The sequence below is a fragment of the Heptranchias perlo genome, chromosome 32, assembly GCF_035084215.1.
Source record: "Heptranchias perlo isolate sHepPer1 chromosome 32, sHepPer1.hap1, whole genome shotgun sequence".
Lineage (NCBI taxonomy): Eukaryota > Metazoa > Chordata > Chondrichthyes > Hexanchiformes > Hexanchidae > Heptranchias > Heptranchias perlo.
The window spans coordinates 27,664,757-27,684,099 of record NC_090356.1 but is presented as its reverse complement, the minus strand read 5'-3'; the positions used below and the strand labels follow the sequence as shown (position 1 = coordinate 27,684,099).

The window sequence follows — 19,343 nt, the reverse complement described above, 5'->3', positions numbered from 1 at the left end:
AAAGTCCTAGCTTTGTTATGAAGCAGGGCTTCCATGTGGCTTTAGCGGCACATCATTCATTAAAATGTTATAATCCTTCCTGTACCTCTATTTACAAACGGGAGGGAACACTTTAGTACTCTGTCGCTTAAATTTTGACCCATTTTCACGGTCATTTTGATCAGGTGAGCCTCCCCTCCATTTTACATAAACATTTATTGAGGACCACAACTTCACTTTGAAAGAGGTCCAAATAAGAAACATTTCTGACAGAACACGCTCTAAGCAGTACTGGGTCAGAAAATCAAGCAGCAGAATGGGAAGGTGCGGTGTACATGAATACTGAACTACATTTAAAGAATGAAAAAGATCACGCCCAAGGAAAGTAACTAAAATTCTTCTGTATTTATTCAAACTCCATAAATTAATACTGCAGTTATACCAGAGTAGCATAAAACTGAAGTCTTGATTCAGAAGACTCACATATTAGGAAAAGCTGGAGCACTGCAGAGCCAAAGCTCACTATCCCGAGTTATCCGAACAACAATGAACTTAGAACAGCATGCAATTTACACCACACAGATGGAATACAAACAGTATCCAAAGAAACCATGGGCCATAATTTACTGTGGCACAGCATCTAACGTTAATTAGACTTGCCCATATACGTTTAGGTTTTATCATTTGTGTGGCAAGTAGCTGAAAGTGCGAGCTGATAACATCGCAGCGAGGGATCTGAGTGAATAGGGCAAGCAACTGGGTATCTCCTTTACCAATTTCACAATCCTTCAATCTGATTAACAGCACAAGGTCTGAGAAGGAAGTGTAAAGTGTAAATTAGAGTGGGTGATTTTAATGTCAAATCGGGTACAGAAAGAAAAGAGAGAGGGAAAGAAAAGTTGGATTAGGAGAGGAAAAAAAGACAAAAGGAAAAGTTTTTTTTAATTTTACATTTTTTAAGTCTCCAATAATTAGAACCTGAAGGAATGACAATCTGCACTTGTAACAGTTAATTTTCAGTGCCAGAGGTTGACGGGCAGTAATTAACACTTATCACATCATTAATAGGGTACTTAGTCTGAAATGGACAAGACTTAACTTTCTGTGACAAGTTTAGTTCATATCTACCGCGCAAATACAGCAACTTCACGCTGTTCAATGTACTTCAATGGTGAGGCAGACAGCGAGATGCCGCTTTCGTGAAACTAATTGCGGAGTGGCGCACCTCGAACAGCAACTTCTGGATTTCCGCGTTTAACCTCGCATCTACCCTCGCCTGACTATGCTGTAGCATTTGCGCATAAATAACGGCGAGCGCCATTAGCCCCACCATTATTTTGACAGCAAATTATGGCCCAGTGTATATTTCAGCCCATGAAATGGCCATTGCTTGGGTTGAACGAGAGTTTCACTTTCTCTATGCCCGAGTGGCAGAGAAACACAGAAGGAGATACATTCTACCACCCCAATGTGTTAATTATTGTGCAGCAATGCAGTTACATAAAGGATTGTTCCTTAAGAAAATAACTGACAAGATTGACAAATGTTCTTTGATCTATCCCTGAAGAAAACACCAATAGCAAACTTTCTACCAAGTGAGGAAACATAGGTGGTGATAATGAAAGAAATTTCAGCACCAGCATTTCAAACACAAATATCTATGATTCTTGCCTCAAATTGTAAGAACTACCAAGAGTGTCAGACAAGATAACGATGGACCTACTTCATTGCTAACACTACACATTACAATGAGGGGCAATAAATTATAATCTTAATTGAAAGAAACTTAAAACTACAATTGACCAGAGTTTCAAATGGTTCAGGCATGAGATCAGTGAGAAAATTCATATTCCACAGAGGAGTTTTACTTTCCAGGTCCCCCACCATAAATCTACATACCAGCAGGAGCTCTACAGCCAAATTTTATGCCAAAAAAGCATGTAAAATGAGACAGCAGCTTCAAGTTGGATGATAGGTGCCAATTCAGCTGTGTCTGCAACTAAGATATGACATCGTATCCATTCTTTAAGGCTGTGGTAATGGCACCAATTTTTATTTTGCATTGTAGAGGTTCATAGTAGAGGCTCTATGTGATGTTACTGAAGGAGGAAATCTTTTTTCTTGATGCACCGCCTGAATTATCTTTGATGACATTATTGTCCTAAACTGCTTCACAGTGAAGCAAAAGCTCAAGAGACTTAAGTTCAAAATGTATCTTTGGGAAAAGTAGTAGCAGGATGAGAGCATTTACTTTTCCTTGCTTCTGAATTACCTACTGTGTCATGGAAAAAAAGAATGAAAAAAAAAACTTATATTTATACAGCACCTTCCATGACCTCAGGAAGTCCTAAAGTGCTTTACAGCCAATGAAGTGCCTTTGAAGCATAGTCACTTTTTTTTATTCATTCATGGGATGTGGGCGTAGCTGGCGAGGCCAGTATTTATTGCCCATCCCTAATAATTATTGCCCATCACTGTGGTAATATAGGGAGACGCGGCATCCAATTTGCACACAGCATGGTTACACAAACAAGAATGAGATAAATGACCAGATAATCTGTTTTGGTTGAGGGCCTAGACACTAGGAGAACTCCCCTGCTTCTCTTCGAAAAGTGCCATAGGATATTTTACCCCCACCTGATGGGGAAGATGGGGCCTTGGTTTAACATCTCTTCTGAAAGATGGCACCTCCGACAATGCTACACTCCCTCTGTATGGCACTGAAGTGTCAACCTGGATTATGTGCTCAAGTCTCTGGAGTGGGACTTGAACTCACAACCTCCTGACTCAGAGGCAAGACTGCTACCTTCAACTGTGCACCTGATGAAAAAAAGTCCAATTCATCCTAAAACCATCAGCTGTAATTGTTCTTTGAAGTTTCTGTAAGTATATTGAAGTTTATAATAATCTTGTGTATTCCGTTCCCCTCATTCTCTTCCTTACAGAAAAATGTACACTTCCATGGGTAAAACTCACTAGTTTTGGGCTACTTGGCTAATTTTGCTGGTTAAAGGGAATGCAACTGTAACCATTTCTATATATCCTGCCATATGTTGAGACTCGCGATTGAAGAGGGCATAGCATCATTGAATTGTTTAAAAGTTATTGGGGGGGGTCGGGGGAGGGGCTCAGTCAAACAAGAATTGTAGTGGGGACAGAATTTCTCAGCTGAAGTCAGTTCCTCCTGTACATCACTATTGATAGTCAATTTGTAACCCTTTACATAGTTACATAGCTCAGCTGACAATACGCTACAGATGGTGTCCCCATATGCCAGTGCATTAGTGACCATCACTTTTGTTTTCAATTTTTCTCCCCCCACTTCTCGCCAAAAGACACCGACTTATGCTGGGGTATGGTTGCATGGCTGCCAGCAATCCTCTGGTTATTATTCGCTTGAGCATCACAGCAAGGTTCAAGAAGCAATTTGACCATGGGGGCATCACTGCCAAGCCAGATCCTATCCTCATCCAACTCCACATTTTACCACAAGGGAAATTAATGCCAAGTCACTCGACTCCACACTTGCACATTTTCAAGTAGTGGTCAATGGATAGCAATCAAGTGCAGGAATCCTGGCTGAACTTTCACTGCTGTAGCCCTAATCTGTTGAGGCCATCTGTAGCACCCTAACTCAGATTATGAGCCTGGTGAAGTCTTGGATGGCTGGAGAGTGGGGGAAAAGCAAGAGAAGGGTAGATTAGAGGAGGCCATTGGTTGTTCAGAAAAGGAGTCTGAGATTGTTCTCAACATTGAGGATAATCCTGGAGTTGGAAGAGGATTTAGCTGTGGACAGGACATACTGTATTTTTTTGAGATGATCAAGCCAGATCTGGTGATGGTCAAGTCTTTGGCTTTCAGACTTGAAAGTACAGATGTATGATCGGTAATTGGCACGATCAGCAAGGGTGGGAGACTATAGGGATGACTGGGAGTGCCCTGGAGCAACAGTGTTTCGGGAGTTGGTGAGTAATTCAACAGCCACAATTGTGTCAGTGTTCTGTAGGCATTAGACTGAGCTACTCCTGCCTCTTCCCATTTCCTAAAGGCACCTATTTAATACCACCTTTACTTTTCTTAATGGTTTTCTTCAGGGGGATTTTGTTCTACTTTATTTTAAATATAAAAAAAGACAGACGAAAAAAGTAACTACCCTGTCACTAAATTAGAATAATTGGTCCTGTGGAGCAAAAAACTTAATTTACAACCAAGATCAGTTGAAAAAGCCATCACTCTTAATGCAATGAACAGTGTGTGGGAACTTTATAGCCTTCTGTCTATAAACTAATTAATAGTCTTCCGGTTAAACTAATTTAATGTTTCGTGTCCATGAAGTTATCATTGCAGGTCGTGAAAAGTACAGGATTAGTCTGAATGTAACATCTGGCAATAATGTGCAACTGAAAGAGGGTGAAACTGGATATTTTGGCAAAGGGGGAGGAGGGGAGAAAAGAGGAAGTAGTCAGTTTTTTGGGGAGGGGGAACAAAAAAGGGCATCTGTACTTGTCCAGATCCCATAATTGTCTACAACCTCTGAATATATCTTGATTGGCATTATGAAGAAAGCAAAGTACTTTGCTGTCCTCTAGTGGCAAGTATAAGACATATTTAGTCTACATTGCACCAACGAAATATGTAAACGCTTCACTGTTCTTTCTTTAAAAATAACAACGTTCTCCCTTTCATAATATTTCCCATGCCACACACCAATCCCCTTCATGGGGCAGACAGGTAATATGTTTCCAGTCCACAAATATCCATCAGCAAGTGTACATGAACAGCTTGAAATAAATTATCTTTGGATTTCTCGCTCCCACTTGCCCTACATGGGATGCAGCTGGCTTCACTCAGCACCTCCCGCAAGTCACTGCATTGTGAAGAGATCACAAACCCACATTCAATCCCTCCATAATGTAGCAGGTTAGAGCTGCAACCTATTGCCCAAACACCCATCTTGTAATTTTTCTACGGCTTAAACTTTCATCTTTCAGACAGGAAAGTGCAGTTCAGAATAAACAGAGATTTTTACCCATTATGGTTACCTGTTGGGACTAGAAATTACAAACCAGCCAGTTGATTTTGATAGCCTCAGATGGTGCACTACGGGCAGACGGATTCCAGAGACACATTTTCCAGGTACTGGTTTCTTTCTTCTAGCTCTTTTTGTGTAGTGATAGGAACTCTGGGGGCCTTGAGCCTCAGAGCCCCACGTTGCCCACTCACTACAAATGCAGTCTCAGAACACCACCCTCCCTTTTCAGTGCAAGATCACAATCTACCTTGCATCAAGCACCAGAGACTTTGTGGTGTGTGTGTCCGTGTGTGTCCAAGAACGCCTCTGGGATCTCAGCGCGTCAGTCTACCATGTACTCTGAATTGACAATAATTATTAGCAGCAGAGGTGAGGAACGAGGGACCGAAACATAAACACACAGGTAGAGGCAAGTTCTAGAGTCTCAGCTGACCAACATTTTAGGTGGCTTGAAGTCTTCTTGATTTAAAGAATCAGCTTATCTCTGATACCACTACAATGTCTATCCTTGTGTCAAAGTAAATTGTTACATATCAACTCAATTCTATCTAATTTTATTAAATAAAAAGTAATTTGCTACCATTTATGTTGTATTTTGGTCAGCATTACTATTGCTACCACAGCCTTACAGCTCCAACTATTCATGATGTTGCTCTCATCTATAAATCCCCCTTGGCCTTGCTTCACCATTTTGCAATCCCCTCCAACCCGAGATCATTTCTCAAACGCTCTGTTCCTCTGACCCTGGCCTTGTGTGTATCCCCTCCACCCCCCTTTCAATCCACTATTTGTTGGCAGAGGTTCCAATCACCACAGTTCAACTCTTTGGAACTACCTCCCTAAACTGCTGTCGTTAAAGACTCAGTCAAAACCCAGCTCTTCAATCTAGCCTTTCGTCACCCCTCCTTCCTTGCTTAGCTACTGTTTTCATCACGCCTCTTTGTGAAGCAGAGTGAGATTTTTTTTTATATTAAAGATGCTCAAAATGCAAGCTGTTACTTAAAAATAGTTTCCAACCAGTTTCTAGATTCATCTGCCTGCATACTTCAATAACAATGTCTTTGTCATCTAGATCTCACAAATTAGACAACCTCGGTCTGAAGTACAAATTCGGATGAATTTTTACTTTCATCTACATTATACAAAGTCATGCCCAAAGTCAGATATAATACAAATCGCATCCCTGGATGAAATCTCTATTTTTCCCATTAAGCAATTCCTGACACATAGAAGGACTTCATGCAGGGCTCCAATAGGTAAAACAACTACTCATGTCATATTTTAAAATATCAATAACCTTTTGTAATATGTAGTCATTGAGATAAGCAACAGAATGGTAAGACAGTTTTAAAAAAAAATATATAAATCCCAGTGCTCCCTTGATGGTTCAGTGAGTTTATTGAGTGAACAGCTGACCCATACAGGCTAGGAAAGTCCCAGGTTGAATCCCTTGTCTGCACTAAGTTAGCTGATCTCAGCCTTGGCATTGTTGAGGGTGCTCCAATAGCCCCAGCTAGGGGGTGAACAAAAAGATAATCAGATTAGAGTTCCACTCCTATTGGAAGTGTATGTGTAAATGTTAGTGAGGACAGATTTGAGTCCAGATGTCACACCCCCTGAATAGCTTGCTGACACTGTCAATGGTCACATGTAAATAATGGCCACTTGCTCAAGGTATTGGAAGGTAACTGGTGCTTGTGGAGTCATAATCCAAGCGAGGAGCCAATATCTTCAAAAACGGATAGGGCGGTGGGGCGGGGGGGAGCAAGAATCTGGTGAGCAAAAAAGCAAGCTTATCAAATAAATGCAAACAAACATTGTCTGTGCAGTACTTACTGATGACACTTTGTCCTTAATAGCTCTACGGACCAGGAAGATTGCTGCTTTCAACATATTCTTTAGCTCATCCTTAGGTATGCCATCAGGAACAGTGGAAAGTTTTTTATACACAGCCAGCAAAGCATCTTCTCTGTATGACCAAGTTTTAGAATAGGCACCGGCCACCTATGACAAACAAAATGAATGTACAGAAATTAACTCACCAAAACACAGTCACTAAGTGAACTCAAATCATGAACAATTTGAAAATTACTCTGCTCTTGCGCTCCAACTATTGCAAAAATCTTCTGTATAATGGTCTCCATGACCGAGGACATGGAACCAAAGATCATCTTTGCTAGAAGGAGGGAACATTGGGAGGTCATGAAGCTTAAATACATCATGACTGTACGGGATAGGCTTGGTGGACAATCTTTTCCTGCCTGTCTTTTTCATATGTTTAATATGGTCCTTTATAGGCAGCTGTTCAGCTGACAACTTGGATTTCTGCCTCTTCAACTGGTTTTTGTAAACTGCTGCCAACCGGTGAGCTGTTGTCTGCTATTTGAGTCCACCTTTATGAGCATTCATTACAATACAACGGCAATTGTCCCAAAGTCTAGGGCTGCTCTGGGAAAAACAAAGTAAACAGAGTGTTGGATTAATGCCAACGATGGTCAGTACCAGTCCAGAGGTTGTCCTGTTGGATGTCGTAAGGCCCCAAGAGCCCTGGTACCTTATATCCAACCATGCAAACCCCTGCATTGTTGAAGTCTCATGCTGTGCATCTGAATGTGCGGGGGCTCTGTCCAGTACTTGGCTTTCCTTGTAATGAGAGTTCAAGCAGCTCTTAACACTTCTCTGAACCAGAAGTTTGAACATTTTACAGGCAGTTATTCTACTGCAATGATTTTGGCAATCTCTATAAGACTCACAGCAGAGTTGTTTGCCAGGCCGAACATATGAAGGAACTATGAGTAAAATGAAGACTCCAAACATAAAAGTTACAAGTACATATCGAAAAGGATTTTTGGCCCATCTTAGCTCATCCTCCAGAAAGATCCTACAACTCCCTTCCCCAACCTCTAGCAGCATCTATTTTTTCTTAAATGATTGCAGGGTTGTTGCATCCACTACTCTGCCGAGGAGTCCATTCTATGTGCTAATTATCCTTTGTTTCCGTGACATTAGTTCTAAATTTGCCGTTTACTATTGGAACCTGCGTCCTCTTACCCTACCTTGCAACTTAGTTTGAAATAATATACTTGAATGTCTCCCTTGTTTCTCAGTGATCTGAAATGAACACAGTACTCAAGATGAGTTCTGACGGCTACACTATAATTTAATCATTACTTCCTCTGACTCCTACTTTACAGTTTTGGCTGTGTAATTCAACATTCTATTTGTTCTGTAGTGGTTGGATATTAAAGTGTCCAGTCTACTAAGCCCACCAGACGACTTCAATTATCATCCATAGCTATTTCAACAACATTTATGGAGTACATAAACCATCTATTCATTGTTCCTACATGTAGTACCTTACACTGTTCTGTATTAAATTTCATCTGCCATTATTCCACCCACTTAAATTTTTCCTCAAGTCGTTTTGTATTTCCCAAGATGATTCCTCAGAATCAGCTTTTCCCTCTCCCCCAGTTTGGAATTACCTGCAAATTTCATCAATTTGCATTGTTTCTGAATCCAAGTCACCGATGCAAATTAGAAACAACAATGGTTCCAATAATGATCCTTGGAGTGTTCCACTCAGCAAGCTGTGAATATCCAATATCAGAAAGGCTCAGTGACACTGAACACATTTTAAAACCAGGTTCTGGCAGGCACCAGCAGCCAAAATGTTAAAAAAGTTATAAAGCAGAGCCAAGCTCTAAGGGCTAGGTCCGAGAAGATTGGCATTGATCGGGCACTGCCTCAATTTTCAAAAACTCAACGAAAATACAATAAATATAACCAAATAGAGTAGGAAGCAACTTCAAACTTTGACGAATCTGGTGAGAGCAAAAGGCCACAGAAAAGCTGCTAAACCTTTTCCTTGGTGCGGAAGCATGACAAATTACCTACTAGATTACCAACGGGAACAAAAATGTGGATATGGTCAGAATGAGGCAGAGTCAACAGAGCTGGTGGAAAGTCTGTGACTTGAATTGTGAAAATTTAAAGATATATTGTTAAACTGGATTTTTTAACATCAAGAAAACCAATTAAGCATACAGTAAAGAAATGTAAAAGCACATTAAAAATGCAAAATGGCTTAATCCAAAACAAATATATTGCTTCCAAATTCCATCCCGCTCCCTGGCCATTGTCGCAGGTTGAACTAGACTGTTAGCCGCCTTGGCATCCTATTCAACCCAGGACAGAGATTCCAACCTTACATAATCTCCATCACAAAAACCACCTACACCCGCTTCCGTAACATTGCCCGCCCTCTGCCTCTGCCTTAGTCCATCCGCCGATGAAACCTCGAGTCTTTTGTTACCTCCAGACTCGACTATTCCAATGCTCTCCTGGCCGGTCTCCCATATTCCGCGTCTGAACTTTAGCTCATCCAGAAATCTGCTGTTGTATTCTATCTCCCACGATATCATGCTCACCTATCACCAATCCTTGCTAAGCTGCTTTGGTTGCCAGTCCCAAACACCTCCAATTTAAAATTCTCATCCTCTTATTTAAATCCCTTCAATGACCTGCCTCTACCTACCTCCATGACCCCTTCCAGCCCTATAAATTTCCCCTGAACTCTCCACTGCTCTGATTCTGGCCTTTTGTGCATCCCCCCCTTGTCTTACCGTTGACACCCATCCCTTCAGCCATCTAGGCTCCACGCTCTAGAATGCTCTCCCTATACCCCTCAGTCTCTCGCCTTCTTTAAGACCCTCCTGAAAACCTCTCTCTTTGACCAAGCTTTGGTTGACCGCACCCCACCCAATATCTCCTCTTTTGGTTTGGCCTCTATTTTTTCTCATTATGCCTCTGAAGCGCCTTGGGTTTTTCTACGTTAACGGTGCTATACAAATGCAAGCTATTGCTGTTGAAAGCAATGCACAACTGCTCAGGTTATGAATAAATGGAGGAAAAAAATCTTTTGTAATGGAGAAAACAGAACCTACTATTGCCAATGGAGAATAAATTGAAAATCAGTGTCCAAGTAAGGCTGTACTTAAAGACGGAGGGTGGAGATAATCTTCCCTGTAAAGGAAGCAATTTCTTAAAAGGAATATTCTTAAGTCTAGTTTCATCAACTGATCCTATGCATATGTATGCTGAACAAAGAGGAATTGTTAATTTTTCCATGCTTACCAGAGCCTCTCCAAATAAGTCAATGGCAAAACTAGCTTCTCTAAAAGCTTTCTCAGTTAATGGCTCCGGTTCTCCAGTGATTCCACTTCTTGATGTAGGTGAAACGTCTGTGTTTACCGCAGGCAACTCCTTAACTTCTAGCTGGGGGATACTGTACAATTCTGCCGGTTTGCGTTGACCCGGTAGCGGCCTCTCATCATAGGGAAGTGAGCTAGTATCCACCTGAGGAAAGGCAAAAAAAAAAAAATCAGAATAGTGGTGAATAGCTTCAGACAGGTTTCCCAATTGGTTGCAGAATACTTGTCACGAACGGAGCATTCCACCCCCACGGCACGCATGGACAGGTTACTTATATGGGCCCAAACCTCTTCTCGTGCCCAATGAGCATACTCATCCACCAAGCACAATGCTGTTTTGACACAGAAAAACATTTTAAACATCAAGTTGGTCGTCTCAAGAGGTTTGCCATTCAATTAGTTGAAAACACAGCCATGGATCCTGTTTCTGATTCTTTCCCCAGTTGCTTCCATATTAGAGTTTAAAATTATAAAAATATGACAGAGAATGACAAGAGAGGAGAAAGGCAAAAAGAGTAGAGTGAGCACATGTTTAAGTTAACTGTTCTTAGTGTCATTTTAGTTGCAGAGAATAAATATCGCAGTAAGTATATTTTATCAGTCTTGGTGCATAAGCTAAATACTGAAAAATAAGTCAGCAACAACAACTTGCATTTATATAGCGCCTTTAACGTAGTAAAACATCCCAAGGCGCTTCACAGGAGCATTATCAGACAAAATTTGACACTGAGCCACATAAGGTAATATTAGGACAGGTGACCAGAAGCTTGGTCAGAGGTAGGTTTTAAGGAGGAGAGTGAGTTAGAGAGGTTGAGGGAGGGAATTCCAGAGTTTAGGGCCTACGCAGCTAAAGGCTGCCAACAGCGGAACGATAAAAAAAAAATCGGGGACCCACAAGGTGCCAGAATTGGAGGAGCACAGAGATCTCGGACAGTTGTAGGGCTGGAGGAGGTTACAGAGATAGGGAGGGGCGAGTCCATTGAGGAATTTGAAAGCAAGGATGAGAATTTTAAAATAGAGGCAATGCCGGACAGGAGGCAATGTAGGTCAGATAGCACAGGGTGATGGTGAACGAGACTTGGTGCCAGTTAGGATACGGGCAGCAGAGTTTTGGATGAGCTCAAGTTTATGGAGGGTGGAAGGCCAGCCAGGGGGCATTGAAATAATCAAGTCTAGAGATAACAACAGCACGGATGAGGGTTTCAGCAGCAGATGAGCTGAGACAGAGGTGGAGATGGGTGACGTTACAGAGGTGGAAGTAAGCCGTTTTGGCGATGGAGAGGATATGGGATTGGAAGCTCATCTCAGGGTCAAATAGGACGCCAAGGTTGCGAACGGTCTGGTTCAGCCTCAGTTAGTGGCCAGGGAGAGGGATGGATTCGGTGGCTAGGGAATGGAGTTTGCGGTGGGGACCAAAGGCAATGGCTTCGGTCTTCCCAATATTTAGTTGCAGGAAATTTTTGCTCATCCAGTCGGACAAGCAGTGTGACAAATGAAAGACAGTGAAGGGGTCGAGAGAGCTGGGTGTCGTCAGCGTACATGTGGAATCTGTGTGAAGGTGACAACTCTGAACTGGGAGCCTCAGTCAGAGCCGATCTATACTTGGACTTCACACGTCAAAACTGGCCGGTACAGACTGACCTGATCCAAACCGAGGGATCGCTCAGGGCAGCAGGCTCGGTGTTTGGGGCACATCGCCCTAAACTCAGCTCAGCACCAATATTTTAAAACCACACCCTGGGCTCGGATTCAATAAAGGGAAGTTTTCATAGAATGATAGAAATTACAGCACAGGAGACGACCACTCGGCCCCAGGTGCCTGTGCCGGCGCTCTCTCCCCCCAGCTCCTTTTATATTCCTCCTTTTCATAAATTTTTTTTATCTTCAACAGCCAGTTGTGGAGAAATATTCCATGATATAAGCAGCTCTTACAATACTCAGCTAGAAACTTCCTTCACTTGGGCAGGCCAAGAGGTAGAACACTGACACTTTAAAATATACAAATTAAAATTGAAGTGCAGGATTTATCATTGGATTTTGCATTGTGACAAACTACTTGCTCTAGTAATAGTGCACGGGGTACAGAGAAAATGAATACCAGAAGAGACCAAGCTCATCATACAATTTAATGATGGCTGGAGAATTTTCTAAACCAAACAGTCTGCAAAATACTTTGGATTAGTGAAATCCAGTACCAGTATTTATTGTCTAGTAATTAGCTTTTTCAATGTTTTTAGTACCCCAATTGCCTTTATATAAAATCAGGGTTGCTACTACAGAATCTGTAGCCATCTTGTATCCATAATCATAACCAGTACATGCAACTTTATCACCATTAGTTTCACTCCTCCATTCCCAGGCCAGTGACCAAGATGTTATAGCAGAAAACATACCCTTGGAGAAGGCAATCTGACAGGTGGAGTAGGAGAACGCTGTGGTGTGGGAGACCACTGTGGCTTTCCAGAGGTCTGGTACAGTAACTTGGGGCTTTCTTTAGAAGATTCTTGAAAATGGGTTTTCACAGCTGGTTGTTCGGATTTCAGCCCCAGAACCTTCTGCTGCTGTTGGGTTCTACTGGGGTGATCCACTGGTTCAAGAGGAAATTCAGGAAGCTTTCGGATCTGGGGAGTAAAAATTTTCAAGATTTTTTTTAAAAAAAGGATTATATCTGATCTGGAATCTTCGATCTTGTGTGAACTATTTTCTCAACCTCAATGGCTTTCAACATATTTAATTTCACCACTTGAATTAGCTGTCTTCGATCTTAACAGACTAACACTTCAAATTATGCTTAAAGCAGATCACCAATGGGCAGGAGAACATTTTCAACATAAACCAACCCCTCAACCCAGATTCAATTCCTCATATGTGCTCAGTTAGCTAGGACAGCAGGTATGACATACCATTGATCTCTGTGCCCAGGAGAGAGCAGAATGTAAAGACAGACTTGCATTCAGGACATCCCAAAACATTTTACAGCTAATTAAGTACTTTTGAAGTGTAGTCACTGTTGTAATGTAGGAAACATGGCAGCCAATTTGCTCACAAGGTCCCACAAACAGCAATGTGATAAATGACCAGATAATCTGTTTGAGTGTTGGTGGAGGGCTAAATATTGACCAGGACACCTAGGAGAATTCCCATGTTCTTCCTCAAAATAATGCCATAGGATCTTTTACGTCTACCTGGGAGGGCTGACGGGGACTTGGAGGTCAGCCTGGATTATGTGCTCAAGTTTCTGGAGTGGTACTTGAACCCACAACCTTGGAAATAATCCACCAATCAGTGCTCTCACTCATAATTGCTATCTAGTGACCCCTATTGGAAATTGCACATTTATGGCCATTGAATGAAGGCCAGAATAGGATTGGCTGTGGTGCCTCCCGCCACGCAGTCTGCCAACACTGTCCAGGCTCACACATCAAGAACGACCATGTAGGTGAGGCACCAGTAGGTCACCAGTGTCCATTCAGCATGAGTGAAGAGTCTCCAGGACAGATGAGAAGAATGGGGGGCAAGTACTTTTTAAAAAGTACTTGTTCCCTATTAAAAAATAATAGCCTCATTAAAACTAATGAATATTTTAAAATTTGTCACAGCCAGTACTGAACTTCAAAACCCTTGGAGCCACAGGATCAGAAATCCAGGAACCAATCTGCAATGAGCAACATTACAGCTCTCCCCCAATGCAAGACTGGACACAGCGGTTCTCCAGCGGGCTGCTGTAACAGTGAAAATGTTATGATGAACCTGCTTTCTTCTAATTTTAATTACAGGCAGCTTTAAAATAAACGCACCCTGCAATGGCAAATCGGAGACTCCATTCTAGGTCATCTCCTGAGCCACACCACTGATTACTTGGGGAAGATGGATGAGGCTAACTCTAACACAAGTGAAATATTCTTAACCTCAGTGTTGTAACCTGAACCCACACTGACCATTCCCATGTCTAATAAGTTATGTAGCTCCAGTTGTTGGTACACTTTCATCCTGTAATCATCCATTTGCTGTTTCTTCTGTTTAGCCAGATCATAATCCTCTTTCTCTACTGCACAGCGCTTTTCCACCTCATAACGGCCCAGGCGTTCTCCAACCTGAACAAAACAAACTGTTATCTACCCAAGGAATTTAAAATCAATATTTATATAGGCAATTCTCCAAACAAAAGTACAATTGTTTCTATTCAAAGATACAGTTGCATTTATGCATAATGCCAAACTTCATGAAACATACCAGTTACTAATTACTAGTACTGAGTTCTAATGAAAAATCATCAACTTGAAACATTAACTCTTTCTCCCTCCACAGATGCTCTCTGACCTGCTGAGTGTTTTCCAACATTTTCTGTTTTTATTTCAGATTTCCAGCATCCGCAGTATTTTGCTTTTGTATAATTACAAGTTACCTTTTCCTCCAATTTTATAAGACTACTTAATGCTAATCAAGACAGTGCAGGAAGAAGACTAATCAAGAATCTACAGGCCAAATAGTAATCTACAAAAATGAGGCTTCCTGGTGCTCAGGTTTTGTTCTTTCCTGAATTTGGTGAAACCAGTTACTTGAACGTGCGCTTTTTTTTGATCAAAAGGTAAAACAGAACATTTGTAATCAAAATACCTCAAGTTTAATCAGCAAAATAATTTTGAAAGGAACAAATCCTTAAAAGTAAACATTAATCACTTCAAACTGTCTTCACAAAGCATAGTATTAAATGGAGTTGACATGCATCATTAGCTGCATCCTCTGTGCCCCCTCCCAGTGAAACTGCTCAGCAGGCTGCACGTTATGCAGCCAGCTAGAGGTGCGGTCTATGTTAAGGTTGCCCATCGACACAGATGAGTGGAGAGTGTTCCCTAAGCCAAACAAGTAAGCCTCTGCTTGTGTCACACTTGAACTGTAGTATGCCAACACTGATGTTTCTGGATTTCATCAGGTTAACCTTAATTTTTGAATTCAGCTTCCAGGAGCTAATTACTTAATTTAAACTTAATTTAAAATGGCTTCTCTATAATACATACTAGATGTATTATTTGCCAATACTAAAAGTGTCGTTATACTATAAAACTGCAAATGTTTCTCCTTTTTGCTATAATTCCACCTCATGGCTCAATTCTGAATCTTGCACATGGACCAAAGGAACTTCTTCCATTGCAGGCCTAGGAGTTCTGAACTGTGAATGAGAACAAGTTTGGATATGTCATATATACCTCAACCTTAACCTGCACTGAGGCTATTGGCTCAAGATTAACGAGGTCAACTGTAGTACCCCTACTGTAGACTTGGCTGATATCACCTAATTCAACACAGACCAGGAATCAAACCTGGATACTCCTGGTCTGTATGATTCATTACCACACTGAGAAGGCATTTATCCACTAAGTCTTTGAGGTTTCATAAACAGAGAGAACATTCAAATACAAACCCAGGTGCCACAAGGGTGAAAGTTTGCATATCAGCAATTGTTTGTTATCAAGTACATAAAACGGAACAAGTCCACTTTGTGTAAACATGTAAATATTTCACCTATTTTCTTCCCTGACTCAGATTGTCAGCCTTGCCTCAATGGTAGCACTCACACCCGAGTCAGAAGCTCACTCCAGAGATCTGAGCATGTAATCTAGGCTTCAGTGCAGTACTAAGGGAGTGCTACACTGTCAGAGATGCTGTCTTTCGGATGAGACGTTAAACGTCTGCCCTCTAAACTGGGAGTAAAAGATTCTATGGCAGTATTCATGGAAGAGCAGGGGAGTTTGCATGCTTTCCTGGCCAACACTTATCCCTCAACCGTCACTAAAACTGATGAACTGGCCATTTGTTATATTGCTGTGGGACCTGGCTGTGCACAAATTGGCTGCCACGTTTTCCTAAATTATAACAGTGACGACTATTCAAAAATACTTCACTGGTTGAAGTGCTTTTGGTGGGGGGGGGGGGGGGGGTCATGAAAGGCACCAAATAAATGCAAGTTTTTGCTTCCATTGGGTTATAATTCTACAACTCAATTCTTCCCATTTCAGGCACCCAAGTGAGATAGAGCACAGCCAGAGTATAGCTCTCTCTACTCTCCCCCAAAAACATGGCTCAGCCCCAGAAAAACACTTGTTACTGCACCAATGTGACATATTTTTTTCAATTTCCTACACCAGCCATCCTGTTACTTCCCAGTGAGGTTGTGAATTAGTGCCACATTAGGGACCGTTTTATGCTGAAGGGCTATATCTACCAGGAAACAGATTGAGACTGCCAAAATTCATTTCACATAGGATCCTCGCAGAAAGAAAACAGCATCATCCCTTCAATCTGGATTGGCGTTCAACCTATGTCGCCAAGGTGAAAGACCAGCATAAAACCCACTGCACCACTGGTTCCCCACATGGCCTTCACTAATTCCTGACATTTCTATGTTCCAACAAGGGTTGGTATAGTTCAATAATTAGGAATAGAAACAGAGTGATTTCTCCCTTCAGATCTCAAAAGGTACTGCGACTAATAGTCGTGGGCCCACTGCTGGCACGATTAAGGACGGATAAGTTTTTTTTTTAAATGTACCAACCAGTACTGTAGATATTCAGATGTATTAATCATTCGTTTCATTGGAATAATGTAGTACAGCGATGTCACCTTGCGGGATATACAAGTGATTGTGACCTCAATGCAATCAATGTTCCGACACCTGCTTCCTTCAAGCTTTTGCTATTTTTTGGAAGAGACTGTTGCTTCATTCCCCCTCCCCCCAACCCATTTTAAAAACGAGGCGTTGCTGGGCTAGGAGTCATTGTAGATCAGCGAGCACAGGGGTGATGGGTGAACGGGACTTGGTGGAAATTAGGATACAGGCAGCAGAGTTTTGGATGAGTTCAAGTAGTTTACAAGGGTGCAAGGTCGACCAGGAGAGCATTGGAATAGTCGAGTCCAGATGTAACAGTGGCATGGACGGGGGTTTCAGCAGTAGACGAGCTGAGGCGGGGCCGAGACAGGTGATATTACAATGGTGGAAGTAAGCGGGCTTGGTGATGGAGCGGATGTGGGATTGGAAGCTCAGCTCAGGGTCAAATAGGATGCTATAGTTGTAAACAGTCGGGTTCAGTCTCAGACAGTGGCCAGGGTGAGGTCAATTACATGGAGAATATAATGCACCTTCCACTCCTTGCCAATAGCAGCATCAGTACACACATCACACCCACAAAAACTGCATGATACAAGACAATCTGTCCAGTGAGAGATATCAGTCGTAATTCTAACTCAGTTCAGGTAATATGTATAAAGCACACAGCTATCAATAGTCACTCAGTTAGATTGAGATTTAAAAGCAAATTCCTGCGGATGCTGGAAATCTGAAATAAAAACAGAAAATGCTGGAAACACTTAGCAGGTCAGGTAGCATCTGTGGAGAGAAAAAGAGTTAACCTTTCAGGTCAATGACATTTTGTTAGAACTCACATGTTTAAGAAGAACAAAAGAACTATTTAGATAATGTTTTTAATGTCCTCGGGAACTCCCAAAGTGCTTTACAGCCAATGAGTTACTTTTGAAGTATAACCATTGTTCTTTTGTAGGCGAATGCAGCAGCCAATTTCCACACACCAAGGTCTCACACACAACAATGAGATGAATGATGAGTTAACCTGGTGTTGGATGAGGCCTAAATATCGGCCAGGACACTGAGAAACTCCCCTGCACTTTTTCAAATAGTGACGTGGGATCTTTCATGTCCACTCAAGAGGGTGTTGGGGGCCTCAGTTTAACATCTCCTCCGAAAGGTGATACCTCCAACAATGCAGTACTCCCTCAGTATTGCACTAGAGTGTCAGCCTAGATAATGTGCTCAAATCCTGGAGTGGGACTTGAACCCATGAAGTCCTGACTCATAGGAGAGTGTGCTTACCACTGAGCAATTTTAATGCATTTCATTCTGAAAAATAATCACTTCATTTATGAATGTTTCTGCCACTCATTTGGATGTCGAGACATATTTGAAACAATTCCATGATGCCGACAACTCTGATAAACCAAACTATTAAGGCATTAAGAAGCCTTTGATGGAATTGTGTTGCAATTCACTTCTAGATAGTCATGTTTGCTAAACCCAACACAACACTTTTTCCTAAAACCTATACATATCTATACATTACTAGCAACAGACCATCAAAACAAAAATCCAAAAGATGAGTGCAGTCATGATTGGTTTTATATATTCAAACAATGGTTGGATACATTTCCAACCTTAATTATCTACAAACTCTGTCTAACTCAATATGCAAATCATGATTGCAATAAAGTGCTGATCCACAATGCAATTACTCTTCACATAATCAGTAATAAGTAGGTCTAACTGTGGATGGATAATACTCGATATCTGCACTTTACCTTCTGAAGATCAGCTATGGCTTGTTTAAGTTTCTTTGCAAAATCATAGCGCTCATGTTTAACAGCTTCGTGTTTCTCTTCATCCAATTTACGTATTATTTGTGCCACCTCGGGATCCTGGTACATGTCAAAGGCTAGGTCATCCAGGGGCGAGATAATCTCCGATTTACTGAAAGCAAAGGAGTGAAGTCTACACTTACATAAATGAACGTTTTAAATAATCCACTGCCATTTTTTAAACCAACTAATTAAAAAATGTAAGTAATCAATGAATCATATAATGCTGTTTAAGATACTGTGTAAGTACTTTTTTTCCTCTCTTACGGGTGAACGTGGAAGGCATCACAACCAAGCCCAATCCTATTCTGAACAAATGTCCACGTGCATATTCAGCAAGTGGTTACTGGTAATCAGGAACCCTGCCTGTTTATTCTTTTTCAGCCAATGGATGTTAAGACCAACTGTAACACCTCAGCTGAGACCAGTTAACGTTACACATGCAGATAGGGGGAATAAAAATGGGTGATTTTTTTTTGTTTTAAAAGAGGAATGAAATGTACAACACAAAGGTCATTTGGAGAAAACCCACCAAATGAATTCCCATAGTGCCGAGCCACTGACTGCCATCCTGCTCCAATACCCCTGTAACTATCAACAAGCTCCTCTAAAATGCAGACCATCCAGACGGCAGAAAGAGCCAAACTAACCAGATCCCACTATACCCATCCACTTTCCCACTCACATCTCAATGT

General features: G+C 41.6%; 1 protein-coding gene across 2 annotated transcripts in view; it reads right to left on the bottom strand.

The window, feature by feature from the left end:
• Window positions 1-19,343, bottom strand: part of cep104 (centrosomal protein 104) — a 258,478-nt gene that overhangs the window by 200,957 nt on the left and 38,178 nt on the right. For both annotated transcript variants that reach the window (XM_067970659.1, XM_067970660.1), the window contains exons 8-12: window positions 18,592-18,760; window positions 14,163-14,318; window positions 12,618-12,845; window positions 10,148-10,369; window positions 6,848-7,015 (exon numbers count right to left, since the gene is read on the bottom strand). In XM_067970659.1, the coding sequence (XP_067826760.1) occupies window positions 6,848-7,015; window positions 10,148-10,369; window positions 12,618-12,845; window positions 14,163-14,318; window positions 18,592-18,760 (943 nt within the window). The remainder of the gene's footprint in view (window positions 1-6,847; window positions 7,016-10,147; window positions 10,370-12,617; window positions 12,846-14,162; window positions 14,319-18,591; window positions 18,761-19,343) is intronic.